The sequence below is a fragment of the Pyrus communis genome, chromosome 2 (genome assembly GCF_041283825.1).
Source record: "Pyrus communis isolate YQ-2024b chromosome 2, ASM4128382v1, whole genome shotgun sequence".
Taxonomy (NCBI): Eukaryota; Viridiplantae; Streptophyta; class Magnoliopsida; order Rosales; family Rosaceae; genus Pyrus; species Pyrus communis.
Genome location: NC_142566.1, coordinates 15171030 through 15189631, shown reverse-complemented (window position 1 = coordinate 15189631; position 18602 = coordinate 15171030). Strand labels below are relative to the sequence as shown.

Below are 18602 nucleotides of genomic sequence, written 5' to 3'. Positions count from 1 at the left end.
AAGCTAGAAATACATACCAAAACAGGATCCAATAAGTTTTAGGTTGTTTTCGAGACTCACCATTGTCAGAGAAGATGGTGGACAGTGGCCATGGCAGCCATTTTGTAGAGAAAAACCTTAGGCCCTGGATGTTGTGAGTAAAACGAGGTGATGCTCGCAATGGTCTGCCATGAAGCTAATGGGTGGTATGGCGATGGCTCGGTGGTGGTGCAACTTGTCGGAGTTGCGAGAGATGGTGGTTTGGTGTCGATGTTTGTTGAGGAAGGAGAGGGACAAGAGTGATGAGAGAGTGGTGAGGGCTATAGAGAGTGATGGGGTGATAGTAAGGGAGAGGGGGTCTGTGAGAAGGGGGGACACGCGATAGGTGCATTGAGGAGTCCCACATGGGTGGGTCACAGAAAAATCTCACAAGACAAATATTAAAATAATAAGGGCAATTTATCTGGAATAGTGAATTTACCAAAATGTTCTCGGTATTCTGTGTTTTGTAAAATCTTCATTGTAACTTCAATTTTGATTTTGCCTGCGTCCACCCGTTCGTAGCGACGAGTACTACATGAATACGATAAAATAGTAGGTCTTACGCATCACGAAATGACGGTCAACGAAATCAACAATCTCATAAGGGCATTTTGGTCAATTCACAAATTTAAAATTAATAAAGCAGTAAAATTAGGGACGGGTTGTTACATTTTAATTATTTATCTTTTTCTTCCTAATTTTAATGTACTAATTATATTTCATTATAATTTTCATTTTCATTTCATTCATCGTAATATATTTTGTTGTGAACATTTAGATTAACTAATTTTTGTTATAAATATATTTCAATATAATTTTATTTTCTTCATTTAGGTACATTAAATTCATTATAATACATTTTGGTGCATACATTTAGGTAGACACATTTCGATACATATATTTCGATACGAACATGTAGGTAGAGTAATTCAATAATGCATTTCGGTACTGCTTTTTCAATGCATACATTTCAGTACACTCATTTAGGTACATCAATTTAATATAGTAAAGGGAGGCGATCCTCATTTTCATTCTAATTTGCTTTTTGGGTTTAATGGGAAAACCTCATTTTAAGGGTGTATTAATACTTTTATATTAACTTTTGGTCGTAATTATCATAAACTTAAAATTGAGGCTATAATTCTATATGGGTTCCAAATTTTGATTATTTTTCTAAATGTCCCTATTACTAGCTTATATTTAATTATTTTATATGTACGTCCTAAACTAAAAGGGGGTTCCAAATTTTGATTGTTACTGCAAAGATATATACTATCAGATTTTTTTTTTAATTTTTTTTTTAAATGGAGGACAATTGGTGATAAGTCACGATTATCCTCTCATTTCGGGTCTGGAGAGACTATGGGGAACTTCATCCTGCCCCATGACCGCAGTCAAGTAGACTCACCAGATCGGAACATCAAACCCCGGAGATTCAACATTTTTTTTGTTTTTATTGGGGAGCCAGTGTCCGTGCCCTTACCTCTGGGTCACTTGCTGTGGTTTATACTATTAGATTTGGCATTAAGGAAATCGGATAGTGTTTAATGATTATTACCAAAACTTAAATATTCTAACAAAATCAAGAGCGTGTGATTTTGGAAAAAGGAAAATCCATGAAATGATTACCAAAATTTGAAATTCAAAACCTTTTCCTTATACATTTGCGGTGCCTCATCCTCAGTTAGCTCTACGTCCTCTCTTTCGTCACGTCAGCCGATCCCAAACGCAAACGACGCCGTCTATAATCAAAACCGTACTATGTGCGATTCGCATTTCCCAATATGACGCTCCCCTCCTCCTTCCTTCCCTCGCACGCAAAACTCGCTCTCCCGACGAAAAAATCCAAGCGTTACGCAGATAGAGATTCACACTTCACTTACACTCGCTAGGGTTTCTGAATTCGCGCTTGTCATTCTCTGATCGATCATCTGGAAAGCTCCGCAGCGATAAGGTCCGTTTTCTTCCTTATGCTTTGTTTGTTTCTGGGGAAAATATGCCCGGAAAATGTAGCGTTTTCGAGTGCAGTGATTTATTTGTAACTTTATTTCATTTCTGGAGTAAAATTGTCGTTTCGATTTCATTTGTTTATAATTTTGTAGTTTCTGCAGAAAGAATGGGATAATGAATGGAAGTTGGGGAAAATACATGTTCTGTTGTTCTTTGATTGTTATCATTTGTGCTTATTTGTTTACTGTTTGGAAGTGCTTTGAAGGTCATTGTTTATTTTTCGTCATAAAGTTTTATGTTTGATGAAAATATTGTAACATGATTGGAATTATAGTTATACTATGATGATTATACATTGGTGTAGAATGAGGATTTTTTGGTATATGATGAAGATAGATTGCTAAAGAAAAGTGTATCGGTTATGTATGTACGAAACACGAGTTTATTGAAGTATTTAGTTACTCATAATTTCTATAGAATCAAGTTAAGAAGCTTTAAAACAAACTACATAGTCTGCATTGGATTGAAATGTACAGATTGGATTGAATTACTCATAGTTTTCTATAGTTTCAATATGTCATTCGGTGTAATTGTGTAGGTTTTGAATCTAGAGACAATGTAATGTGCCCAAATTCATGGAGGCTGATGAAATTGGATTGGATTTTGACCATGTTAATCAAATGATAAAAATTGTATTTCTTCATCTGAAAGCCACCAAAAGACTCTCAAACAGGGCATATGTTTTGACACTGACTTTTTTTTCCTTCTTCTCATAACTGGAGGATTTGAAACTCTGCTTGTTTGGCTTAGAATTCTTCTCACAAGAATCTTACGGAGTTTGTTGCCATTTACAGTGTTTTAGGTACTTCACCATGTTCAGTCAGCAAGGCAGTAATCATTTTGCGCATATGGAAACAAAGTTTGAATCTTTGCTGCAGGAACTGCAGGTTATCCCCAAAAACCCTTTGACAATTTATTATAAATAGCCTTTTACTATTCTCTTTATTATTCCAGTTCTACTTGATTAGACATTATATGGTATTCTGCATAGTTGAGTTTCTATTTTTGGGTATTTCTTCACTTTAGTATATTTGAAATCAGAAAATATGGGATGAAGTTGGAGTGCCTGATGTTGAAAGGGATGCAATGTTTCTAAAAATCGAACAAGAGTGTATGGAGGTATCTAGGAGAAAAGTTGACGAGGCGAAAAATTGTAAAGCTCAACTTCTGCAAGAAATTGCTAATCACAAAGTAGAGCTTGTAGACATATGTGCTGCATTGGGAGAGCAGCCACAACACGTAAGTCTTGACTGGATATAAGACATGAGCATGTGCATTTCTGCTCTAATGTCTCTGTTTCCATGATGAAATTTTAGTTGGTCGGAACCCCCTACATTATTTATTTATAATGTCCACAGCTGGATCAAAAGGCCAGTGGAAGTTTGAAGAAAGAGCTTGAAACCATTATCCAACAACTAGAGGACATGAAGATGCAGAAAATGGAAAGAAGGAATGAATTCTTTGTTGTCTTAGATCAATTACAGAAAATTTCGAATGCAATAGGCAAATGCATGACAGACAGTCTGTACAAAATGGTAGTGGAAGAGACTGACTTGTCCTTGAAGAGACTTGAAGAATTGCGTAGACGGCTGCTTGAATATCAAGATGAGAAGGTATTGTTTTGCCTTTCAATTTCATTACACGCTCACTCTAGTTAATGATCGAAATAGCTTTGCATTTGGTTTCATCGAAACATTTAGTGAGACAACCAGTGTTAGGCTGAAATTAGTAGTACTTCAGGGAAAGTTAGGTGAGTTTGCTTTTGTGTGCGAGTATCGACTATCGAGGGACAGTAGAAACAATAAGAGGCATTTTATATTGATTTTGGTTTTGCAATACACCACAATTAGCTTCTTAAGTTTTGTGATGATACACTCAGATTTGATTGTATCTTTTCTCCTCCACAATACAGTTGAGTGCATATTGACAATTTCATTTTTAATATTCATATCACCTGCAGAGAAGCCGTTTGAATCTGATAATGGACTACCTAAACATGATAAGCTCACTCTGCTTGGTTCTCAGTATGGATTTTAAGCAAACAATTCATGAAATCCACCCCACTTTGATTGATTCTGAGGGAGCAAAGGACATAAGCAACAATACAATTGATAGCTTGGATAACTCGTTACAAAGTTTGAGAAAGCTCAAGAATCAGAGGTGGCAGAGGGTGAGTATGCTCGTAAATCAGTTGTATTTTTCTTGTTGTGAAACCTGTAGTTTTAGTTTTACACTTTATTTTTAGCCTTATGACCATTACATTTGTAACAGCTCCAAGATCATGCAAGTGCTCTGTTTGAACTGTGGAATCTGATGGATACACCAATAGAGGAACAAAATAAATTTCAGAATGTAACTAGTCATATAACTGCTTTAGAATCTGAAATCACTGAGCCTAACATGCTGTCTACAGACGTTCTAAATCATGTGAGTATTTCAATTTGAATTTAGAGCTGGAAATATTTGTTGTGAATTCATTTCATCTGAAATATATTTTGCTGATTTTATAAACTTCCTTCTGCAGGTTGAGGCAGAAGTGTCAAGGTTGCAGCAGCTCAAATCAAGTAAGCTAAAAGAGATTAGTCAGAAAAAGAAGTTGGAACTGGAGGAGATATGCAAGCGGTCTCATATGGTTACAGAAACATTTAGTGCAATGGAACACTCAATTGAAGCAGTAGAGTCTGGTAATTCTTTCCTTTGTTTTCATCCCTGATATTGCCTATCTATTCATTACTACAATTAATAGATGCCATCCAATTAATGGTAACACTATACTAAGAGACTTGAGAGCTTTATTGAGAGCTTGGTGATGTACGACATTGTAATAGTCATTTGATGGCACATTGACCAGTCATAGAAAATTCAAATGTCCCCTCATTAGCAGTTTTAACATTTTGCAGGAACTGCGGACACTGCATGCCTGTTGGAACAGATTGATCTCCAAATCACAAGGGCGAAAGAGGAAGCTTCAAGCAGGAAAGAGATACTAGAAAAGGTTGAGAAGTGGTTGGCTGCGCGTCAAGAAGAATGTTGGCTAGAGGAGTACAACAGGGTGAAATTTTATTCTTTCTGGAGCAAACTGTTTTTTTTTTCTTTCCATCTATTATATTTATGTTGCCCTTTATTTCATTTTGTCAAAGTTATGTCCATATTAATCAGTCAAAGAATATCATTTCTAATTTTACCATATATTTCCGGTGCGGCAACTTCTTTTACATATATTTGAGGTTATAACTTTGCTAAAAGATTGAAGATAATATAGTGACTGTGAATGCATTACTTTGGTCTCTTGTCGCCTCATTTGCTTCAGTCTCCAACATATTGTGGGATTTCAGGATGAAAACCGCTATAATGCAGGGAGAGGAGCCCATCTTACATTGAAACGTGCAGAGAAAGCTCGTGCTTTGGTAAACAAAATTCCAGGTAAAAATCGTTTCAATGGCCTGGTGTAATTAGTTTGCTATCCTTTTAATTACACTATGCAGACTTATTCATTTGAGTTGATACATGCCACGCCTTACCAATTGTGAATAAAAAAAATTTCTGTTGTTTCCTGCCGCATGATCGTCTCACATAGCAATGTAGATGTGTGAGAATTATTTACATGTTGCAGTTAGATTTAATCTACTTTAAACTGGTAAGGAAGGATAGTCAAGAGATAAGCCTTATGGGTAATTAACTTATCGCAAATGTTAACCTACTATACCTTCCTTTTTTTTTTTTTTTTTTTTTTCTATTTCCATTTGATCTGTTGATTATCAGGGATGTTGGAAGCATTGACTTCAAAAGCCACAGCTTGGGAAAGAGAAAGAGGAACTGAATTCTTGTATGATGGTGTAAGTTATTTCCAAGTCAAACTTTGATTTGGTGAAGTGTTTTACGTAAGTTTTGTCATAAGTTTATCGTATCCACATCTGTTCGTTATTTGTATAGGGAAAACTTCTTTCAATGCTCAATCAGTACAGCACCTTAAGGCAGGAGAAAGAGCAAAAACAGCAGAGACAGAGAGTATGGACCTTTCTCCTATTTCGTATGTCTGAATTAGAGTTTTCCATACACATAATATTTAAACAAGCTCCTCTTGAACCAGTTCATTATTGCTTTTGTATTTAGGATATGAAAAAATTTCAGGGGCAGGTGCTAGTTGAGCAGGAAGCATTTTATGGGTCAAAACGTAGTCCATCCAAGAGTGGAAAGAAGGCTTCCAATAGAAAAATGTCCCTAGCTGGAGCATTAATCCGAAGCCAAAAGAATGAAAAAGTTACTCCGCCTTTACACCCTACAAAGAAGGGTGACTTTCTCCATCGAAGTAGCTATCGCCAGCAATACAGTGGAGTGGAAGCTCCATCCTTTGGTATGTTTTAACATGGTGCTAAAATAAATAAACTCACAACTTATTCGTATGCTTCATTTTCCGAGTCCTGGCGTAAATTTTATGCAGGAAGGAGAACCTCAGAGATCTATGGTCATTCAGTGAAGAAGCGCCCAACCAGTGCTGCAAAGACTCTTGAAATGGAATCCCCATTGATCCGGAAACCGCTCTCTCCTGTCTATTCTGAAGTGTCATCTATGGCCAACATTGCAAATTACTTTGAAGGTCCGAAGAGACAACAGGAGACAAACATCCAAGCAAGCCATCTTTTTAGTGAAAAGCCAATCATGACTCCTTCCAAGCCGAAAAACGCTGGTGATGATGAAGAGAATAGAACCCCAAAGACGAAGCCAATTCCAGTACCTCCAACTCCTTCAACAATATCAATTCATATGCTGACGGCCATGACACCAGCCACACCTTTCACTTCTGGTGATTACAAGGTTGAGAAAGCTGATCAACGACTTAAGTACTCGTTCGAGGAGGTGAGAGCAATTAGATATGAACTTGGTGGCCAGTGAATCGACTTACACGTCTTGCCGATATAATACACAATGTTGTCACTGTGTTTTGAAAGGCCGAGGGAAGGCTTCCTTTCATGAAATATTCTGTTTCTTTCGATATTTTGAAATTAAAACTGTTATATATTTCTCATAGAAAAAAAAATGTTATATATGCATGCTGTACATTTGTGGTCAAAGTTTTCCCAAGGTCATACAATCATAACTACCCTGGATACGTTTGAATGTATTTATAACCAGCATCAATCTGAATGAAATTTATCAAAGAATAGATTGGAGCGGACCTCGTAGTTTGTGCAAGGTGGAATCACGTTGTTATAAGCACTATTCTAAAAATCCTTGCCTAGCACTGCCTAGAAGTTGGGCGATTGGTTACAGCCCCGATTAATACTTAGGCATTTGAAAATTAAGAAGGGACGTCTAGACCTACTGAGGCACCCGCCTAGCCCGCCCAGATCCGCCTAGACACCTGCCTAGGTTGCAATTCACTTAGAAAATAGATAACTTTCATTTTGCATTTTATTGTTTCCAATAAATTGTAAGAGACTTAGTACTGGTTTGGTACTGAAGTGCTTTTATAAAAAGTGGGTATAAAAAAAACCTGAGCTCAAAAATGTGTTTGGTAAACACTTAAAAATAGCTTATTTTCATAGTTTTGGGTGAAAAAAAGTTGAAAACGTGAAGCAGCAAAAATGAGGAGTGGCAGCATACCTTGTAATATTTGGAAGCGAGAGATGTAGAATGTCAACAGCGACATAAATTTACTGTAAGAGATTTGAAAACTATAGGAAAAGTTATAATCATACGATACCGTAATTAAATGAGAGAAATCCATTGTGTGCAGAGAAGGAAATAAAAAAATTGCACACAGCAAGTTGTTAAAAAAACTCATCGGTTAAGAATGGGAAATGACCAAAAAATGCAAATTATCAATGGGAATTAGGGCAAAATCTTGGTCATGCAAGGTAAGGAGATGGGTTTTGGGGGAGCCATGGTTGTTTAACATTGGTTTAAAGTTGTTTCAACACAGAAAAAATGTAGAGGGGTGTAAATGTAACAGAAAAGTAACCAAACTGAGCAGCATTATTTACAATGGACTGAAAATGCGAGAACATGCTGCAAAAAGCCATGCAAGTGAATCATGTTCTTTTTCAATTGTAAGAATGGTAACAACAGATGCTCAGAGATGGATCAGATATGTCTTATTTAGTGTTTCTGTAGTATGCAGGGATATAAATCAGTGAGTTGTTCGCGCTTTGATTTTTTGCGGCATTATCTTCATGTTCATGTTTTCTTTTTAAAGGAGCTGACTGTTATCAATATATAAATAAACAGTTTCTTCTTTTCACTTGTTGTAAACAGATGATAAATTACCTGGCTATTCATTGAGGGATTTAAGATGGACATCCCAAAATATGAATTTAGATGTTTTAATCACAGATGTATTCCGTGAACATCCTTTGATTGAACAAAACAAGGCAATATGAATTGTACAATTGTTTAACCTATCTAACTAATAATAAGAATGTTGGATAAATTACAAACCAAATACACAAAACAGCAAGAGCAAAATGTTCCCCCCCCCCCCCCCCCCTCTCTTCCATTTAAAGCAATGCATAACCGAAAAAAGCGAACATAAAAGTTTTTTTTATCACTAAGCATATACAGTCTAAAACCAAGTTATAACCTAAAGGAAACACACTTTGATCTAAAAGTTAAACAACCTGCAAAAACCATGAATAATTTTTGGGTTGAACAATATTTTCTCAACCAAACACATTGATAAACAAAAGGTAACAGAACTTATATCAATTTAATTATTCATCTCAAAAAACTGCTAAACGACAAATATTTGTAATGATCTAATCAGTCATTAAATTAAAGAATTAAAAGCAAAAATCAAACCATATAATATTGCACAATCCAAACGACCTCCACGAAACAACCATAGGTAAATATGAAACACCAAAACAGTTACACCAACGTTGACAAAGGTTCTTTCTCAGTATAAGCATGCCATCACAGGTCAAAACCCTTCATCACTTTCATGAGTGTGTGTATCAGGTCACATTCTCCACCAATAGAGATTTTAACATGTTCTTCTTCAGCCTTTAAAATTAAAACTATAAAATTGATGCATCACTTTGTTGAGTTAGAATCAACACATAAATTTTTAACCAAATTTCAATGGTAATCAGGTCACATTCTCCATCAATTGAATATCATTAACCACGATTTAATTCCAATTAACAAACAAAGAAAAACAATCAATAACATCTTTTACACCTGTAACAAAGCGACGTATCCTAAAAGGGCGCTTGCTTGGGTTTGAAATAGGCACACCTTGCTTTCTAGTTGATTCTGCGGATTTTCTAGCTTTAAGTTGCAATGTACTTCATGTGTTCAATGTACAAGAGGTATATATGAAAGAGGGAAAGAAGCAGAGATCCGGAGAGTTAGTTGCTGCAAGCAGCTGACTAGGAGGGAAGAAAGAAAGTTGGCTACACAGCCGACTAGAGCTAACCTACTTTGCACCAATTAGTCACCTCCCTTAGATCAAGGAAAAGCTTAATCTACTTTACACCAATCAGTTCTACTTTACACCAATCAGTCACCTCCCTTAAATCAAGGAAAAGCTAATTTACAACAATATTGCCTTGAGCTTACCCTAGAGATTCACACTTGGTAGCTGACCCTAAACCCATCGGGAGACACACTTCAACACTCCCCCTCAAGTTGGATTGAGGAGGTTAATTGAGCCAAGCTTGCCCAAAAAATGATGAAATGGAGCGGATGCCAGAGCCTTGGTAAAGAGATTGCTAGTTGATCATGTCTTTGTGTGAAGATGGTCCGGATGACTTGAGTTTGAACTTGATCTCTAATGAAATGACAGTCCACTTTGATATGTTTGGTTCTTTCATGGAACACAGGGTTAGCAGCAATGTGCATGGCTACTTGATTGTTCACAAGCAGTGGCTGCCATGGCTCGATGTTCAACCTATGCGCTAGAGCGAGCAATTACCTGTTGCTTTTGCTCTTCCAAGTGACAAGATTTCCACCCACAAATGTACAATAGCCTATGGTAGATGTAAAGATGAAAATTCTGTAACAAATGAAACGAGAAAACGTGTACAAAGTGGATTTGTATTGATTTGAATTTGTAGAGTTACAATCTCTGTTTACAATTTTCCTCTGATTCAGTCTTTAAATTTGATGCAAATGCGTAGGTTGTTGATCCAATGATCGCGATGACTTGATCTCGAATGAATAATTGAATGATTGCTTGAAGTTGTAAGCTTAAAACAATGCTTGGATAGTCTTCACCTTAGGTTTAGGGCTGCGGCAAAGATGGTGTAGATGTGAGATTTTGTTGATTCAAGGGCCTTGACGACACTTGATCTTGAATCGAACGTCGTAACAAGTTTTGAGCTTGCAACAAAGTCTTGAAAGAATCAGCATAAGTGCTTGTTGATTCTTCAAGGGAATGCTTCAACTTTTGGTCGAAAGAAAGCTTCGGCTTTGGTTGTGAGTTCTTTGAATAGAGCTTTGGTAGCGTATTAGTCTTCAAAGATTTGTGCAAAGGTTCTTCTGAATGTAGGATTTTCGGCCCTTTTGTGTGTCTTGGATCCTTGTATTTATAGACTTCCAAAGCCATGCCTTTGGATGAATTTGCCTTAATTTGTGTCTTGATTCGTCCATGGGAGAATTTAGGCATGTTTTGTGTCTTAATTTCAGCCACCTTCCTCATATTGGCCAAAATTTATAGGCCTTGTTGCCTGTTTGTGAGCAATCCTCAATTCTTGCTTGTTTTGTGAAGATGCTTTAGCTTTCTTTCCGGTTTTGAGAGGGATTTGGGCCTCTTGCCAATTTTAAGGAGAGATTCCCCCATTTTGCCAAATTTTGGGGAAGTTTTATTCTTCCTTTGCTTGATTTGTGCCACATATCATTGGTGACTTGTCCATTTGTGATGAGTCATACGTCACGTGGAGCTTTGTGATGCATTATTTGTATGCAATGAATTTTACATGTCTACAAATGCCCCCACTACAAGGTGCGTTGTAGGCATGTGCCTGCCACATGTAGGAAACGTGTTTTGAAGTCATGTAATGTGAATGTTCTAACTCAAGGATCGTCATGACTATATCTTGAATTAGTTTGCTTCTTCACGGGCCGTAGAGGCGTATTTCTTGAATTGACATGATGAATTTTGTCAAGGGCCGTTGAGGCATATTTCTTGAACGAAACATTTCTTCAAGGGCCGTTAAGGCTTGGTCTTGAATAAATGAATACTTTCTTCAAAGGCCGTAGAGACTTGATCTTGAAAGAAATGAAAATTTTCTTCATGGGCCGTAGAGGCTTGATTTTGAAAGAAATGAACTTGTTTCTTCAAGGGCCGTAGAGGCTTGATCTTGAAAGAAATTTTGGAAATGGATAAATTGGCACATACTTATTGTGCTTATTGATTTTCCATAATTTTGACAAAATACATTTGGTGTATTTAAAATTTTTGTTCTTGTGGTTGTAAGAGAAAATGTTTTTCCTTCCTTAGGTAGAAATCTCCTTCAACTTTAATGAGGGTGATATCCTTCAAAGTATTGGAAAGGTTTGGTGATTTCCTTCAAAGTTTTAGAAAGATTTAATGCTTGTCCTTGGGTAAGTAGGATGTACATTTTTTTCCACGGCAAGGAGGATGTTTTTCCTTTCCCCTTTTGTTTTCCACTACAAGGAGGGACTCTTTCCTTTCCCCTTTTGTTTTTCACGGCAAGGAGGGGTTCTTTCCTTTATGCAACCAATAATCTAAGATATTCCTCACAAATTTGTGATTCCATCATAATTTCACACAAAAAGGATCAAATTTTGATTCTAACATCAAACAAAACAATCTCATCTGTTATAGATTGGACCAACCAAATAAAGAATCTATTAATATGATTTTCAACCTAATTATAAAAATGAGCTTTATAACAGCACAATCAATATCATTTCAACCCAACTGAAAGGAACTGATTGTATGTCATAAATTCCATGGGTTATTTGATTTTGCAGATCAAAAAGAAGGGAGCTTTAATGAAAAGGGCTTGAGCCAACAAATATTTAACCAAAAACCATCCCAAAATGTTATTTAACCAAAATAGCTCAAAATTTAATAAAAAAAAATCATGCAAAACTATTGTCCACGGATCAGACTTACAAGCTCAACCCGCTACAAATCTACATTTCCGTAAATATCCGTAAATGATTTGATATTAGCTTGACTCTTCACCAACCTCAACCCAGCACAAAACCGCCATAATAACTCATTGTCTTCCTATCAAATCGAATTCCCCCATTTCAAAAACAACCAAATTAAAGTTCAAATCAAAGTTGAAAAAAGGAAGCATTCATCGGAACAAAGTCACCGAAACAAGTTCAAAGAAGTTTAATGGCAGAAATCGATGAAAAAGTATCTAGAAAAAAAAAAAAAAAAGAACTAAAACATAACACTGTTTTTGGAAAAAAAAAAAATCAAATACAATGTTTGTTTTGTCTGTGCACAAACAAACACCGTATTTGGAAAGAAAAGAACCAAAATCCATAAACAATGACTTAGATTCTAGAAACAATGACTTAGATTCTAAAAATAGTGACTTAGATTTCAGAAACAGTGAATTAGATTCCAGAAACAATCTATGTTTTAACCTTTGACTATTTCTTTTCTTTCATGCATCAGTTGATTATATTTAAGAAACATGGTGCTTATTTTTCTTTAAATCCAAATGCAGTGAATTTCACTATTTCTTTTCTAGCTTACATTTAAGAAACAACGTGTCTATTTCATTTGGATCAAAAAACAGTGACTTAGATTCCAAAAATAGTGACTTAGATTCTAGAAACATTGTTACTTAAAATCCATAAACAGTTTATTTTTACAGTCTAGAAACAGTGACATGTCGTTATTATTAATAGCATGCAGATCTCAAATTTATTTTCTGGAAAAACAAACGATGAACTCCATTGACGAAAAAAAATTGAAAACCAGTACCTTGAATACACAATTAATAATAACGACGATCTCATTTCAACGAAATAATACAAAATATAAATTAAATAGCTTGAAGATCTATATTTTTGTTTCAAAGAAAAAGAAGAAGGTCTACAAAACAACGATGAACTTCATTAACGATGAAAATCTGAAACTCAACCTAAAAAATGTTAGGGGTAAAATCGACAAATCATAATTTATTATAGTTGGGCCATTTTTAGTTGGACTACTTTAATATGAGTCTTGTACTAATCATTAACAAAACTTATGACATAATTTTTTATTAAAACTAAAAATTTTCGAGCCATTTTCATTAGTTTTTCTTAAAAAGAATTGAAGAATACTGAAAATTACTAAACCCCATCACAACATACCATCAGTGAAGAATTAAATCCAAACGTAAACTGCTGTTTCTTATAAAGCATATCAAAAAGTAAAGTGCAGTTTCCTATCTCTCTGAGTATCTAAACAGAAACTGTAATTCAATACTCTGATTTCAATAACCCAAAAAGTTTAAATTGCTTACCTTGAGTACAAAACTGTATTTTGTAGTTTTAACTGTGGTTCTTCTCTGCCAAATTTCTACGAACGAATTGCATCCTAATCAAAATTAGCTAAATCGTTTTAAACACAAAATTAGCCAAAAGCGGTAAGGGATTACATCCTAATCAATACTTATCAATGATTGCACCTGCTTGCTTTACGTTCCAACCAAAATTTGAATTGAACAATAATAAAAAACAAAAGAAAACAGAGAGAATATCATATTGATTGATTATGCCAACATCAAAGCCAAACAATCAAGCAGTGAGAAAGTGAGAAAATATAAAGATAAATCCAAAATTGGATTTAGAAATTCAAGTCCTCTTCTCTCTTCATGTGTTTGTAACTCTTCAGCCCTTTTTTCTGTATTATTGTGCGGTGGATGAAAGTGAGGAGGGGTTAAGGGTAGCAACCGTTCCTGGAGAAAAAAAAAAAAAAAAAAAAAAAAGAAAAAAAAAGAAAAACCACTCAGTTGGAAATAAATCCAAACTGATGCAATTTTGCTACGCAAAGGGAAAACTTTGTAGAACGTGGAGGTTACTTTTTTAACATATGAATTGCAACTTTTGCTTGCAAATGGAAAATAAATCCGGAACAAAATTACAAAAATATCAAAGAATGCTAACCTGCAGTCTTGACTTGAGCATGAAAAACCATCTTATGTTGAATTGAGGTGACAACATTCAAAATATTTTAAAATAATGACGTGAAAAAGTATGATAAAGAAGACGAAGACATTGGGATTCTTCTCTTGAAATGAAATGGGTTGAGAGCCAATTGCTAACATGCACATCACATACACTATAAAGAGTCAGATGACATATCTAGTGTTTTTGACAAATTCCAATTAAACTTTTGGCACTCCAACTATAGTGTAGAAATTAAAATACGAATGAAACACACTACAAATTGTATCTTTTGTGTTTTTAAAATGCAATTCAAATCTGAAAGTAATAAAGATGGTAAATTGTAGTCATGGATGGCTGAATCTAGAAATGATAAAGTCATTCATGTAAGAAATATTCACATATTCCCTTCATGCCCACAATGGACTTGTTTGCACAACGACAAATTATTTAAGTAATTGCATTGTCTCTCTTCTTAGAAAATATAAAAAATTTCAAATTCATGCAGAGAGAGTACTGTAAATTTGTTTTATATAACATGAACGTGGATAATATTATATGTACAATTTTCTCTATTAAGTTCTTCGATTTAAAAATCTCAATTTCACATATGATCCATATATACAAAAAAAAGTACTAGCCCAACATAGATTATACCACAAGAAACTATAAAAAGGTATCTAGCATTACATCTTAGGTATATTTATAGAACACTTTAGGCTTGTCAATTGGCTAAAATATACTACAAAATAATCAAAGGAAAACACTTTAGTTGGTTACTAAGGTCTGTTCAGCAATAAAGCTTAAGTTCATGTGGAATTGGGGGGAAAAAAGGTTCAAAACGCTAATCATCCAAACAGAACCTATTATGTTAAAATGGTTCTTGAATATGGTCAGCAGCGGTATTTGTAAAGAAACAATGATGTTAACTCTCATGTATACGTTCACCAGTTAGATTCGATTGAATACCATTTTCTTGGGATGTAGAGCTCCGTGATGATTCCCTCCTCGTTTTGCATCTTGTCGATTAAGATTATAACCTAGAAACTAAAATCAAACAAATATAGAGACATATATGAGAATATACACGAATTGGCAAGGATTTTAAAGATTCGGAATGTAATGAAGATAGGAAAACATGCTTATATGGCCAACATGATCAAGGAAATTGCAAAAAAAAAAAAAAAAACAAATAGGGAAAATTCCAGAACGTTTCCTAAAACTCCATGTTTTCGATTCAAATTCTTCTGGGCATACAAAATGAAGCTTATGGAATGAAGAGTAAGATTATTACTTTTGCCAGACCCAAAGTGGTTGCAAAAGCTTGAAAAACCACATGCCAATCCTAACAAAATCAAATCGACAAATGAAAGGAAACCCATTAAAACCACATTCTAATTCAACCAAAATTCAAACTTCACCTCAAATTAGATCAACAGAAAGAGAAATAGGGGAAAACCCAAATGCAACAGGATAGAAAAACAGGGGAGAGGGAGAGAGAGAGAGAGATTACAATGAATGGGAGGGCAAAATTTGAAAGCTTCGGTGAACGCGCAGCTCCCGTTCGACTCGTTGCATCAATAGGATTAGAAGATTCTGGAAATAAGAAAATTACTGAACGACCATAAGCTTAATCAAATAAAATTCTCAAAATTTCATAAAATATCCTGGAACGAATGCTCACAAAAGATGCATAACATATAAATATAAACATTAAAAAAATAAAAAAACTACCTCAACAGAACAAATGGGCAATAGTTATAAACTATTGGCCTCGAAATAACTGACAAACCACAACCCCATGTCCATGATGTAGACACTGTCGATGTCATCACCTGAAAAGGTATGTATTATATGTTTGTTAATTTCTACAACTAAAATCAAAATCAATGTCAACATACTTCCTCATGTGTTATGTTTTGTGAAAATTCAAATGAAAATGTATAAAAATAAAAAAATAAAATAAAAAATAAAAACATAATTATACAGTAGCAACTCTTCATAGAATTTTTCCTCCATCTCCAGCACTTTTTGACCAAGATGTCTGCTGAGACTAAACCTTTGATGTGGAGGCAGTCCAGCAATAGCATAAGCAACAGCTGCAGCAGCCGCAGCTTGCATGGGAACCTGTTAGAGGAGCTAAACCCTAAACCCTAAACCATCATGTCAAGTTACCATGTGAACACTAGGATAATTACCATGTGGAAATTCAGTCATCTTTCCAAAGTCACCATGTGAAACTTTCAGACAAAGTTCCATCAATAATTCTGACAAAGCAAGGAATCATTCAGTCATTTGCACATTCCATAGTAAAAATAGCAATTATTCCAACAAGACCACTATTCATTGTTGGAGCAATATTAGAAAATATGAAAAATAATAATATAATTTCAATGATAATAATCATAAAGAAATTCACAACATCAATTATATATAAGATTAATATAAACAACTAGAGAGAAAGTTAGAATAACTGACAAACTTGGAGATTGAGGCTTGCATAAATGCAATGTCCTAAAGATAGAATTTCGCCCCTACTCTTGTGCTTGTAGTTCGGTAGGCGTCCATCTCTCAGGATTCAACAATCTATAATCCGAAGTCAAAGCACTTCAATCTTCGGACTCTGGCGAACTTTATATATTCCATACTCTTAAGACACGACTCAGAATTTGACTCACGAAGCATAAGAGAAACAAAGTGGGGAAACCCTATTTCTCAAGAGTAAAAATTAACTCTAATTTTCTATCTTTAATACCAATGGTTTCATGAGTTTAAATAGAATCCAATTTCTACTTATTAAAGAGATGTAACTTTTCATCTATAAGTATACATCACTTATCAAGGAATACACCTAAACAACATAACCTTTCCAAGAAATTGGTTAACAATATTTTTCATTCAATTATTAAAATTATATATTACAATATATAATTTCCAACAATCCCCCACATGAATGAAAAATTAGGAAGAATTTGAGAGTACAGACGGACAAGAAATGCATCAGGAGAGGTGTCTTTTGGACTTGAATCTACCCTAGTGAATACTTATCGGATTTACTTGGTGACGCAGTGAATATAAAATCTTGAACTGTTCACTGCAGTAGTAAACCGAGACAATAAGCAACACACATCACTAATCCTAATATATTATGGTTTATACGGTTGTGTTCATTTTGGTTCTGAACAAATCCCAGATTAATGAGAGCTTTAGAGAATTTAGCCATCTCATACTCATAGAAGCGACCCACTTCTACTCTCACATAGGTGACCACTGATTAAGAATAATCTGCTTTATTCCTCTTATTTATAAGATATCACTGTCATTAAGTACAAATATACATCCTAAAACTTCTGCAGACAACACACTTCTTCCACCATAGGAATGAGGCATATAGTGTGTTAACTTCTTTGAATCATGCCCAACCAGTTTGCCTATTGAACTTAGACCATGGGATCTCCAGTCAACTAAGTTAGGTTTCCGCTCGGCTGATTCATTAGTTGTGTTGGCTTTAGCTTCATTCCCCTCGATAATCAACTTACTCTCTAGTCTAACCTTTAATGATTGGATCTCCTACTAGGTTGACTATTTTAATGGTGTGCACAATCCATCTGATGAAATTATATTTTATATGAGAGTAGTTGTTTCTCAATTTCAAGTCCTCAAAAGTATGTATATATGTTGGGACTTTTGCTAACACTAGGAAGTAGACTTCCCCCACATTTAAGGTATTTGTAAGAATATCTCTAAGCTTGCCATACCTAAACAATTACTCATTCAATTAGTAAACTACTTTTAACCAACCCCCATAATTCTTTCATAATTGTGGTTGCTTTTAATGCTATCAATTACTCTTCCTCATACTTAAGAAGTAGGAACCAATGAAGATATTTTCTCTTTATCTATCTTCACTTCTAGGCTTTCAAGCCTCACAAGTCATTTTTTTTATCTTCAATTGTTAGGGGTTTGTCTGTAGAATGTACACAGTTTCCACGGTAAGCCTCACTCTAGAGTGCTTAAACCTTTCAAAGCAGACTTTGGCCCCCACAACTGAAACGTCATCTTCAAGACAAATAAATCAAATAGAATGAGTTCATGCTTTACAATTTAACTAAGGACAACATCATTATTGATTGTCACTACTCAAAGTCAAATTTCATCGTCTTACCATGACGAACATGGTTCCCATTACATTACTCCTCTTTCGAGAAAGTACTCATAATTCTCCATAGTACAACACTTGATATACACTGGAGAAATACAAATATGCAATTATGATATGACAAACGATAGTAAGTGCGTTTCTATATACCTTGTATTGCCGACATGGATTTTATGAATACACACATAAATCTGATAAATATATGCATATTAGTAGTGCATTTCTTTATTAACCAATAAACATTTGGTATGCACCTATCTGAAATAGGCAGTTTGGTCATTCACCCAAGATCCGTCATAATTTTTCCCTCTGAAAAGATTTTAGAAGT

General features: G+C 35.0%; 1 protein-coding gene and 1 long non-coding RNA gene across 4 annotated transcripts; one reads left to right on the top strand and one right to left on the bottom strand.

Moving 5' to 3' along the window:
• The first annotated feature begins 1834 nt into the window (after nt 1-1834).
• On the top strand, nt 1835-7103 carry LOC137746574 (65-kDa microtubule-associated protein 9). 2 transcript variants are annotated; one of them, XM_088684352.1, is made up of 13 exons: nt 1835-1975; nt 2826-2918; nt 3073-3270; nt 3390-3644; nt 3992-4201; nt 4303-4458; nt 4556-4715; nt 4932-5083; nt 5367-5454; nt 5794-5867; nt 5965-6039; nt 6145-6385; nt 6473-7103. In XM_088684352.1, exons 2-13 carry the CDS (start codon nt 2844-2846, stop codon nt 6922-6924), a joined length of 2136 nt encoding a protein of 711 aa, XP_088540478.1. In that variant the 5' UTR covers nt 1835-1975; nt 2826-2843; the 3' UTR covers nt 6925-7103. The 2 variants fall into 2 exon arrangements, with proteins under 2 accessions (XP_088540478.1, XP_068342692.2); XM_068486591.2 differs by having other exon boundaries at nt 1837-1975; nt 6163-6385.
• A 6542-nt stretch (nt 7104-13645) lies between these two features.
• Nucleotides 13646-15998, bottom strand: LOC148698627 (uncharacterized). Of its 2 annotated transcripts, XR_015952000.1 has the most exons (4): nt 15629-15998; nt 15410-15460; nt 15085-15162; nt 13646-13907 (listed from the first exon to the last, which is right to left on the bottom strand). It is a non-coding gene; the product is annotated as an uncharacterized LOC148698627 (long non-coding RNA). The 2 variants fall into 2 exon arrangements; XR_015951999.1 differs by lacking the exon at nt 13646-13907 and having other exon boundaries at nt 13909-15162.
• Between the last annotated feature and the right edge of the window lie 2604 nt (nt 15999-18602).